We start from the raw sequence: 9,571 nt of genomic DNA, 5'->3' as shown, positions 1-9,571 counted from the left end.
GAGCACTCCCCTACGCTACCACAAGCTCTGCGCACATGGAGTGCATGCTAGCTGAGAGTCATGCGTCTCTTCTCTAGAAGTTTTTGTCGGCTAAGGATATACCTTGGCCTTTGGCCACCGAAAATTTTAGTATCTTGCACTCCGAGGTTCGGTAGCGTCGCAGCAGTGCGATCCCCTTCTACATGTCGGTTGCCTAAGTATTCGTGTGCCATAAAAATAGGTAGGATCAAACCAAAATATGAGCGCGCGACCGATGGAGGCGACCCCGCCCGCTTCCGTGCTTGTCCACTCGCTCGTCAAGCTCATCCCGTTCGTGGTCTCGGCGCTGAGCATGGCGATGCTCGTGCTCATGTACTGGCGCTTCCAAGTGCTCGCCAGCACGCTCTCGACCGTTCCGATCGCGTTCGTGCGAATCAACGTCGGCGGCGCAACGTTTCAGACAACAACAGCGACACTGCTCCGACGCCTCGACTCGGTCTTCCCCGTTGTGCTCTCGGCCCCCAACTGGCCCCGCGACGAGTCGGGTGCGTTGTCATTCTCAAGCTAGTATTAACCTTGCAGTAGGCGCCTACCTCTTTGATTGGGGGCCCGAAGACGTCCCCATGGTGCTCGAGTACCTCCGCACGGGACGACTTGAGGCCACCGCACCATGTGGCGACGGCACAGTTGCCAGCAGCCACCACCTCCGGCGGACCTTTGCGTTCTTCCGCCTCTCGCTGCCGCCTGTCTCGCTCGCGTTGCAGCACACAATGACGTCAGACGTCCAAGTCGCTTCGGTCTTCCTCCGCGAACGAGTCTTTTGGGACGTGGACCGAAGCGACACGTCGATTGAGTTTGGCGACGACGCTCAAGTGGCGACTCTGTTGCCGACGGTGATGGAGGATACCGACAATGGAACGTCGCCGCTGCTGCCGCCAACGCTCGTGGGCGCCGATGCCGTCAACGAATTCGCCGTGTGGACGTCGGACATTTACCGAATCGGTCTCGGGATCGCGCCCCGGCATTGCTACTGGAGCCTCATCGAAGACTGCATGTGGCATCATGACGGACTGCTGAGTAGCAATGGTAATGACGACGACGTTGATGCAACGCCCGGCATTTTGCAGCTCCGGTGGGAAGGCAACACGCGCCATGTGACCATCTCGCACGCCGCTTGCGACGACCTCAACAAGTGCACTGTCGATTTCGTCAAGGTGGCGACCGTCCAGACGTACCTTGGGCGCAACGCCGATGTCTACCCCGACATTCGCCTCTTTCCACGCAACGAGACGTTGATGGTGACTGTGATCAACCCGCTCGAAGCCTATTGACAAGAAAAGAAACGTGAGGAATATATAAATACGAGTATTCGAGACGTGAAATGACATGTTTCACGAGTATATTCTATTCATTTGCAACGAGTACGACGTGAAGTAGCAGTAGCATCAATGACAGATCTGACTTGCTGCTAGCATGCGAGTAGGAGAACTGCATCATCTCTTATTTACATGTAACGAAGAACACTCTGTGTCCCACAGAGCGAGTCATATTGACGGTCCCAATCTGTTGTAGACCATTTCACCCCCACCCCCAGATGACATCGTTCCTTGACCGTGCGGCGACGATTTGCACGCCATCGGCGTTAGAGGCGACAATGCATGCCTTCATTACGTCCGCCACGACTATCCGTGTAGCAGCCATCTTATCGTTGGCGTAGGCAAGGTTACAGAGCGCGAGCGATGCTGTAGCTGACAGAGCTAGCGTCGACAGACTGCATCGCTGTCGACACCAACGGTCGAGATTTGCGCCATAGCTTGATGATAGACTAGCACGTGTGCCATCTTTCGTAGTCGTATGTTGTGTCCTTACCGATGGGACGATTTTGTTACAATAGGGTTACGGTCGTCGCGCAAGCGCTCAATTAGCCGTGCGGCCAGACGTGCGTCTTGGCCTTCTTGTTGACGCGCAGCGACGACGGCGTCCGACTGAGCTTGACGTGGTATGCCGATCCGGGTTGCGTCAGCGCGTGGATGGCCAATAGCGCATCGTTGGCGTCCGCAAACTAGACACGTTGTTCATAGTCTCTGGTATCCGACACCATTGGGCTAAACCTTGGCCGACGCGTCCGTGTCACTGTCGACAACCAGCTGCAGTACGTCGAGCGGTGCGAGTGCTTCCTACGCAAACGCGAGTGAAGTTGGCTGAAATGAAAATGGAGGATTTGACCTCGAGCGCGGCCTGGCACAAGGGCATTGTCGGCGACGTCGACGTGATGTGGAGCCAAATGCCTTTGGTTCCGACGCTCTCGGTCGGCAAGGGTGGGGCCATATACATGGGCGGCGCGTACGGCGGGTACCTACACCTCAGTTCTTATACCTGAAAGAGCGCGCCTGTCTCTACTCGTAGACGGGGTAGGCGGGTTCGATCCGCGGGTACGCGCTCGGGTACGCGTGCAGCGGCGGCACGTACGGCCGCGTCGACATCAAGTGGGCGAACTGGCTCTCGACTGCGTGAAGGTCCTAACCCTAAAGGGTTATACATCGTTTTCGATGCGACACTCTACCACGTCGAGGGGCGGTGCGAGGTATGCGCTCGACGGATCCGGGATCAGTTCCAGCGTCCCAATGCTTGCGTGGGCCGATAGCAATTCAATGGCAGCGCGCGCATGTCGCTCGGACGCAAACTTGACATAGACCACCCCCTACCCCATAATATAGTCATTTTTTCCCAAATTATTCGACAAAAATGGTGTTGGGAATACCTTGGCTGCTTTGGTATCGCCACTGATCTTGATGTCCATGAGCACCATGCCAGGGCACGACGACATGCACTGCGACAGCATCGCAGTCGATAGCGTCGCTTCGTACTCGACGAGAAGCCAACTGCGTTCTGGTCTAGCTCTCTCCAATCAGATCAATACGTGGCAGTCGGAGAAGCGTCGTACGGTGCAGCAAAATACGCATCCGGCGGTCGCTGCAGCGTCGGGCGTCGCGGTGGCGAGTCGGCCAGCACCACCTACAGAGATACCATCCAGTCGGATGTAGACAGTGTATTCGCGTGAGTCTACCGTGAGCAGCGACGACGCATCCTCTTGAAATGACTCGATGGCCATGTGGGCGGTCGACGCCTGCATTCATGAAGATGCAGAAGCCGCACAGATGCCGCAGCATCCTACCTTGGTAAAGGCCACGTACGCCATCGTCCGCAGCTTGCCTTGGCACGGGACGAGCGCAACGCTGTCGAGGTCGCCGTAGACGCGAAACATCGCGTCGAGTTCCTGGTGCGTGTACTAGACCAGAAGGATGAGCCGAGAATATTCGCAGAAAGCAATGTCCTGTACGTCCAAGAGGCTCGTGACGAAGAGCTTGACGCGCGCCGGCGGTTGTTTTGGCGGCGCGCGCTTCTTCTCGGCACGCTTGAGGCTACTAGGAGTGTCAGCTTTCAAGCTCACGCGCTTGAGCTGCGCGCGGGCGTCGGGCTCGGCCGATGGCTTGTCCTTGCGCACGTCGGTCGGTGGCGACGGCTCAGTCCCGCGCTTTGGCTGCTTGAAGCGCGTCGACTCTTGGCTAAAGCACTTGCGCTTTACGATCGACGGCTTGGGCGGCGTCGTGGCGGCTTCAAGGCCATCGACCATCTCGGACAAGAGCGCTGCAACAACCGCCTCGACCGTCGTGCTGTCGTCCAAGGTCGTCGGTTCGAGAAGCGCCATCGGTTTGGCGATAACCCGCTGGCCCGCGTCGTCACGCTGGCGCTTGCCGTGATGCTGCGCGCTCTCGTCGTCTTCGGCTGCGTGCTTGCGCGTGAGGCTCGTCTTGCGTGGCGCTGACGCATGCGCAATGCTGACCTTGAAGAGCTGGTCCTCGAGCACGAGGCCGTGCAGCGCGTCGATGGCCGCGGCTGCGTCTGCCGCCTTTTCGTACTGGACGAACGCAAAGCCCTAGAGTGGTGGAGGTAGAGCGGCGAGTGGCATGGCAGGCGCCGCGTACCCGGGACTTGTGGGACCGGTCAACCGCGATGCGCACAGAGGCCACGGGCCCATGCTTGGAAAAGACGGCCTCGAGGCCATCCGCGTCAAAGCTGCGGCCGCAGACGACGAAGAGCCGCGAGAGCGGAGGGAAGGTCGGCTCCATCTCGCTCGCAACGATTCTGCGACACGGGTTTAACTCAAATAAGTTCCACCCAATTTGACCGCGTCAAACGTACGACTTCAAGGTCTCGCAGTGATACAAACCATTTGCAGCTACACCACGCTCGTCGAGTCAGAAGAGGCGGTTGCGCGTAGAGTGGGAAGGAGTCGAACTTGATGCAGGAAGGACGCGATGTGATCGCAACGCCCGTCGAGAGCGTGGTCGATTGCACGAAATACCTATTTCGACCATCGCGTCAAAGAGGTTTAACCTGTCTAGACCCACGCCGCTTTCCGGATACTTTGCCGCCGGGCCTGTGGTGGCATACTAGAATCCAGTGGCTTTTGGACGTGGATTTTCGAAGCGTCCGTATCCGGATCGAGCCAATCGCAGTTTTGGCACACGACCGGCGGGAAGCATGAGCATGGCCGAGGAGCGCGGAGGTCCGTGGAGCGCCGACGCGTGGCAGGCCGGGCGCGAATATGCTTCATACGAGGACAAGACGACGCCATCGCAGCGCGCGTCGGCCGAGCGGCAGGCATCGGCGTCGCCCGTGTACGAAGACGAGAGCTACCGGCGGCCCTCGGCGACGTCCGTGCGACGCTTCCAGCTGCACGAGCCCGACGAGCGGCTCGAGCGCATGCATCGGCAGCAAGACAAGCTGCGCTTTCGTCAGGTAGACTCGTTCTCTTGACCGAACCAAGACTGATGGCATGTTGCAGATGCTGGACGAGCAATTGGAAGAGAAACATGCGCGCAGGGCCAAGGAAGACGCAGCGCGGAAGAAAGAAGAGGCGCCGCAGGTCGAAGAAGGTAGAGCCTCTATATGGCAACCTCAACCACGTTGCATCACACGAACCTCTAGAGCTGCGGTACATTCAGGCCCAGCACATGCGGGCGCAGCAAAAGCTCGGCCACGTCGCGACGCTGCGCCCGCCCAAGTTTGTTCCCGGCGCCAAGTTTGCATCGGCAGGTGGTACGACCGCGCTTCCAGCGCCGCTGCCGGACCCGCCAACGACCAAGACGAAACTCACGATCCAAACCATGATGCCTCCGCCCGCGCCCACTTTACATGCGGCGTACGAACCGTCGTCGCCCGCACGCTCCACAAGCTACCGCCCCTCCTCTACCTACCGACCTCCCACGTCGCCGTACCGACCGTCGTCCATCGCACGGCCAGTGACGCCATCGACGATGCGCTCCGGCAACGAGCACTCGCGCGAGATGCTCTCCGAGGTGCAAGCGCTCCTCGATGAGATTCGCTTCGAGCGCCTCCAGCTGCGCCAAGAGCGAGGTACTCTATATCGCATCTACTTGTCTGGACTCAGCGTGGGCAGAGGTCATTGCGCTCGAACGGCAGCGGCTCGCCGACGAGACGGCGCGGTTCTTATCGCTGCAGCGCTCGTCGCCAGTGTACGACCAACGCCATACGAGCTGGACGCAGTTTGACGCGCACACGCTGTCGCCGACAGCGTCGCACTCGCCCCACAACTGGTCGCCGTACCGGTCGACGCGGGATGCTGTCCAGGCGCCGTCGCTGGCGTCGTCGCCGCAGAGGAATCGCTTCTTCCAGGACCACGAGCCAGCACATTTTCGGACGCGACCCGAGACACCCGTACATGCGCAGGACGACGACGAGGACGAGGCGGAGCTCGGGAACCCGCTGGAGCAGTCGCTCTGCTGCGACAGTACGTTCGTACCGATCGACAAGCCCTTGTCGACGTTCGTGCCGCCGCGCGTGTCGACGCAGCCCGCGCCCGTCGTCTTTGCCAAGCCACCACCGAGTCTCTCGCCACTGAGCTCGATTGACGAGAATGACCACAACCGTAAAGTCATTCAGACCAGCGGCAAGTACAACTGGGATGTCGCCGAGGCCGTCGTCCCCCGTCGGCCCCGCAAGTCGACCACGAATAGCAGCAATAGTAGTAGCAGTAGTAGCACCGACCCGTCCCAGTTGTTTCAAGTCAAGGTGCTCGTTTAATCGGCAGTGTCCGCTTCATCCTATAACACTAATATCGACACTGCCCGCGTCACGGACAGCGCCATGCAGAGCAGCCACCGACGCGGAGAGATCGAGGGACACGACGAGACTTGGCGCCGCGTGGTCGTCGCCTTGACACTTGATAGATAGATAGTTTGATTGATTTATAGATAGATTGATCATCGTGATGTGCATTCTTCAGATTAGGGTTAGGTCATCGATCCAACCTGAGCTATAGTCGTGATTGACATTTAGCGCGGCTCGCACAGCGTTGTTGGAATGAGTCTATTGAGATATTATTTCCTACAGGTTTTTCTGTTTTGTTTACACGGTGCGTTGAGAGGCGGGCGTCTTTTGGCGAGAGTGCGTATTTTTGGTGATTTGTTGTGGGAGGTTTTCCTTCGAGGCTAAGTGAGTAACGACGCCCTCTTGGCCAATCCCGAACGGGTTACGGCACGGCGGTTCTTCCGATTGGGTACACCGCGCAGAGGCAGGAGGTCGGCCAATTGAATTTGCATGCGCGCAGGCTCGCACAGCGTCCGAAACATGAGATCGGAGTTTTTGGCGCAAGAAGGTGATCCGGTTACGGTATCCGGACCACGTGGCAAGCGGATCGCGACCCATCCTCCGTCGTCAAGAACAGGATCCACGCTGCCTCGTAGGAGAAACTACAGTCCTCGAAGCAGTCAAGCTGTCTGTGTGCCTAGAGAAGCCGCTTGTTGCCAGGAAAGCAAACTTAAAAAGGGGGTTCAAGTACATCACAAGTTGGAATTATGACGATCTTCTACTCGTTGCATTCTGGACTAGAGGTGGTAACCCGGCAGTACCGACTTGGCGTCAAACGAGCACGAGCCTTGGTCGAACGACTGCACGTGGGCCGCCATTTGCGACGTGGCGCAGATCGGGCACAGGAGCGTCACGCAGAGGTCTTCGAGCATCTGGATCCCCATCAGATTTGAGCGCAATGCAGGATATGGCGTACCGAGCCTGGAATCTGAAAGACTGTGCGGAGGCGCGACCGGAGCCGGTACATGTACAGCCATAGCCCCAGTGCAAAGACGAGCGCGAGCAAGGTGCCTCCGACGTCGCCGACGATGCAGCCGAGAAGAAAGACGCCGTAGAAGAGTCCTGTGCTGAGCACCTGCGCAATATATGAAGAGGATGAAAAGCCCATGCGGAAGCTGATCTGGGCGAGCGAGATGCACGGGCAGAGCGCACTCATGAGCGCTAGTACAAGCCACGATGATATCGATGCGTCACCACTCCAAATCGTACTGTTGGGGATGCACGAGCTCCAGCAGCCGCAGAGGTGCTGTCGCCACTTGCGCTGAGGAATGCCATTGTGGTCGACGCCGTGGCCGCCTTCAATGTCCGGGTACGTTCCGTCGCTGTCAATGATGATGTCGAGCGCTTCTGTCATCGCGATCGCTGGCTGCATCATGGTCGAAATGAATTTCGAAATGGTTTTTGCGTCGGCGAATAAGCGTTGGCAAAGGTCGTTACGTCTACCGTACATAGCAAGGGTAGCAAGGACAACCAACGCTAACGCCAACATAGCAGCGGCCGTTGAGTGCTTGGCATGCGCGTTGAACGACAGTTGACGAGGTCCAGGTTCCGCGATGTCGAGTTTGCCGATTGGGATGACAAGCGTAATCGTTTTCTTCAAAAGCGGGGATGCCAATACTGAAATCAGTATGGAATCGAAACAGTGCACCCTTTTATGACACAAATATGGGTTCTGACGTGGCACCGTTAGAGACGTCCCAGCCACGTTCAGAATGCATCGCAGCGAAACCAGCGACATTTCCCTCGATCCAGATCACATTCTAGTACGTCGCCACGCACTTCAATCAAGGACAACGATTTTAATCAAACGTATTAAAGCAAGCTTGTGTTCTGGGGGGTTTTAGTGCCCAAACGGGTTCACTTCCTCAGGCGTGGGCTCGCCGTTCTTGAGCGCGATCGCCCAGCTCAGCGACGGCGCGATCGATGCCTTGTTTTCACCAAGGCTGTACGCCATGTGCCCCGCAAACATGAGCGCCTTGTACTTTATCCCGTTGTCGTCGATCGTCACGTCCACCGTGACGTACCCCGGCGGAATGTCTTGCATGTCGACGAGCGGAAAGTCGTACATGACGTCGACGTAATGATAGGGAATGCCTCCACCATGCATCTCTGTGTCGGGCTTGCGTTGCAGCACTCTGTTGGTCATCTTGTCGCCTTGCCACTTGCCTTGGTCGTTGAAGACACAAAAGACGCTGATCCAGCCGTTGAGGTAGCTCGGGCCCGAGCCGCCGCCTTCATGGCTGCAGATGCGGTCCCAGAACGCAGCGTCCGCTTGGCCTTGTGCCGCCGCCACAAACTGGTCGAGAATCGGCGCCAGCATCGTCGTCCACTGCGTCATGCGCACGCCGTACACGGCGAGTTTGTCGAGTCGATGCCGAATGTCTTGCCAATCGTCGACGGTGCCGAGGAGCGTCACTTGTGGAATGCCGCATTCAAGGCAAAATTTGTACGAAAAGTACTTCTTCATCGTGGCCATGAGCACGACGCTGGCAACAACGACGTCATGGTCGGTCGTTGTCGAGAAGGACGGAAGTACCCACTGCTTGAGGGTCGGGTCCACGAGGTGCTCGTCCATCTTGTCGACCATTTGCTTGGAGAGCGCGCCAAAGTCGACAGAGTACAGCGTTCCAACGTCATAAACAACGAGCTCCTTCTTGTCTTCGTGCTTGACGAGCGACGACCGAAGCTCTTCGGCGTTGCCATCGACATACAGACCAAACTGGATCAAAATCGCGAGCCAAATATCGTCCGGTCGGAGCACGAGGTCGTGGTGGTTGTTGTAGGCTTCAATGACACCGCGTACAAAGCCACTTTCAGAGGCAACAACAGGCCCGAGGTGGGTGGCTTGGACAATGTCTCTGCAGCCTTCTTTGGCAAACGCCTTGAGCGTCGTGATGGGCTGACGGTCGGATGGCGTCGCCTTGCAGACGTTGCGCTCCACGGACGAGACGGCAAACGTGACCATGGCGAAGAGAATTGAGAAATGAAAAGCTCTCGGTACAATTCAAATCGCGTTTGAAACGAATGATTGTCCTCGTAAACCCTTTACGAGCGCAATCATTCGCGGTCGACAGGACTCTGTCTCCAACAACCCACTGCCAGTCCGACACAGGATCTTGGGTCGCAGGCAAACGTGTACTTCGAGTCGTCCGCACGCGGAAATACCCGCAGTGAACTGGCGTCGATGGAGCTCCTTGGCTTTTGGGTACTAGGAGTCGTGAGCGTACTTGTATGTAGCTCGATAGGTATTTATGCGAAGTAGGTCACGCGAGTGTCGTATGCAAAGACGAGGTACCGTATATACTAGAAATGGGTGCTGGTTTGCCGTCCGTGATGCGACAAGGGGTCGCTGGCGGCTAAGATCTGATGGAAAAGAGATAGATAGCTACGGGCGCCGAGCCAGCCACCGAGGAGTGGC

At 57.7% G+C, this 9,571-nt stretch overlaps 5 protein-coding genes across 5 annotated transcripts; 2 read left to right on the top strand and 3 right to left on the bottom strand.

The window, feature by feature from the left end:
* The first annotated feature begins 212 nt into the window (after positions 1 to 212).
* Positions 213 to 1,366, top strand: SDRG_12537 (hypothetical protein). The gene is made up of 2 exons (XM_008618610.1): positions 213 to 524; positions 565 to 1,366. The coding sequence occupies exons 1-2, from the start codon at positions 239 to 241 to the stop codon at positions 1,308 to 1,310; spliced, it is 1,032 nt and encodes a 343-aa protein (XP_008616832.1). The 5' UTR covers positions 213 to 238; the 3' UTR covers positions 1,311 to 1,366.
* Positions 1,367 to 1,825: 459 nt separating this feature from the next.
* On the bottom strand, positions 1,826 to 4,109 carry SDRG_12536 (hypothetical protein; the record flags this gene model as incomplete). The annotated part of the gene is made up of 11 exons (XM_008618609.1): positions 1,826 to 2,041; positions 2,091 to 2,156; positions 2,206 to 2,335; positions 2,380 to 2,498; positions 2,543 to 2,680; positions 2,741 to 2,873; positions 2,924 to 2,994; positions 3,047 to 3,106; positions 3,155 to 3,268; positions 3,320 to 3,916; positions 3,966 to 4,109. The coding sequence occupies 11 exons, from the start codon at positions 4,107 to 4,109 to the stop codon at positions 1,901 to 1,903; spliced, it is 1,713 nt and encodes a 570-aa protein (XP_008616831.1). The 3' UTR covers positions 1,826 to 1,900.
* A 363-nt stretch (positions 4,110 to 4,472) lies between these two features.
* SDRG_12535 (hypothetical protein) lies at positions 4,473 to 6,151 on the top strand. Its single transcript, XM_008618608.1, has 4 exons — positions 4,473 to 4,782; positions 4,829 to 4,919; positions 4,972 to 5,400; positions 5,444 to 6,151. The coding sequence occupies exons 1-4, from the start codon at positions 4,525 to 4,527 to the stop codon at positions 6,085 to 6,087; spliced, it is 1,422 nt and encodes a 473-aa protein (XP_008616830.1). The 5' UTR covers positions 4,473 to 4,524; the 3' UTR covers positions 6,088 to 6,151.
* Positions 6,152 to 6,844: 693 nt separating this feature from the next.
* On the bottom strand, positions 6,845 to 7,635 carry SDRG_12534 (hypothetical protein). The gene is made up of 3 exons (XM_008618607.1): positions 7,363 to 7,635; positions 7,070 to 7,314; positions 6,845 to 7,025 (listed from the first exon to the last, which is right to left on the bottom strand). The coding sequence occupies exons 1-3, from the start codon at positions 7,601 to 7,603 to the stop codon at positions 6,891 to 6,893; spliced, it is 621 nt and encodes a 206-aa protein (XP_008616829.1). The 5' UTR covers positions 7,604 to 7,635; the 3' UTR covers positions 6,845 to 6,890.
* Positions 7,636 to 7,905: 270 nt separating this feature from the next.
* SDRG_12533 (hypothetical protein) lies at positions 7,906 to 9,127 on the bottom strand. Its single transcript, XM_008618606.1, has one exon. It carries the CDS (start codon positions 9,116 to 9,118, stop codon positions 7,994 to 7,996), a length of 1,125 nt encoding a protein of 374 aa, XP_008616828.1. The 5' UTR covers positions 9,119 to 9,127; the 3' UTR covers positions 7,906 to 7,993.
* Between the last annotated feature and the right edge of the window lie 444 nt (positions 9,128 to 9,571).

Source organism: Saprolegnia diclina, assembly GCF_000281045.1.
Source record: "Saprolegnia diclina VS20 unplaced genomic scaffold supercont1.50, whole genome shotgun sequence".
Lineage (NCBI taxonomy): Eukaryota > Oomycota > Saprolegniomycetes > Saprolegniales > Saprolegniaceae > Saprolegnia > Saprolegnia diclina.
Note: the sequence above shows the minus strand (reverse complement) of the source record. Positions and strands in the feature narration are given on the sequence as shown.

Bases quoted from the DNA above. Each gene is read 5' to 3' on its own strand.
- SDRG_12537 (XM_008618610.1), top strand. From the start codon at position 239: ATGAGCGCGCGACCGATGGAGGCGACCCCGCCCGCTTCCGTGCTTGTC. The intron at 525-564 runs GTGCGTTGTCAT...ACCTTGCAGTAG, and splicing joins CTGGCCCCGCGACGAGTCGG to GCGCCTACCTCTTTGATTGG.
- SDRG_12535 (XM_008618608.1), top strand. From the start codon at position 4,525: ATGAGCATGGCCGAGGAGCGCGGAGGTCCGTGGAGCGCCGACGCGTGG. The intron at 4,783-4,828 runs GTAGACTCGTTC...GGCATGTTGCAG, and splicing joins ACAAGCTGCGCTTTCGTCAG to ATGCTGGACGAGCAATTGGA. The intron at 4,920-4,971 runs GTAGAGCCTCTA...ACGAACCTCTAG, and splicing joins GGCGCCGCAGGTCGAAGAAG to AGCTGCGGTACATTCAGGCC.
- SDRG_12534 (XM_008618607.1), bottom strand. From the start codon at position 7,603: ATGTACGGTAGACGTAACGACCTTTGCCAACGCTTATTCGCCGACGCA. The intron at 7,315-7,362 runs GTACGATTTGGA...GGCTTGTACTAG, and splicing joins GAGCTCGTGCATCCCCAACA to CGCTCATGAGTGCGCTCTGC. The intron at 7,026-7,069 runs GTACGCCATATC...ATGGGGATCCAG, and splicing joins TCTTTCAGATTCCAGGCTCG to ATGCTCGAAGACCTCTGCGT.
- SDRG_12533 (XM_008618606.1), bottom strand. From the start codon at position 9,118: ATGGTCACGTTTGCCGTCTCGTCCGTGGAGCGCAACGTCTGCAAGGCG.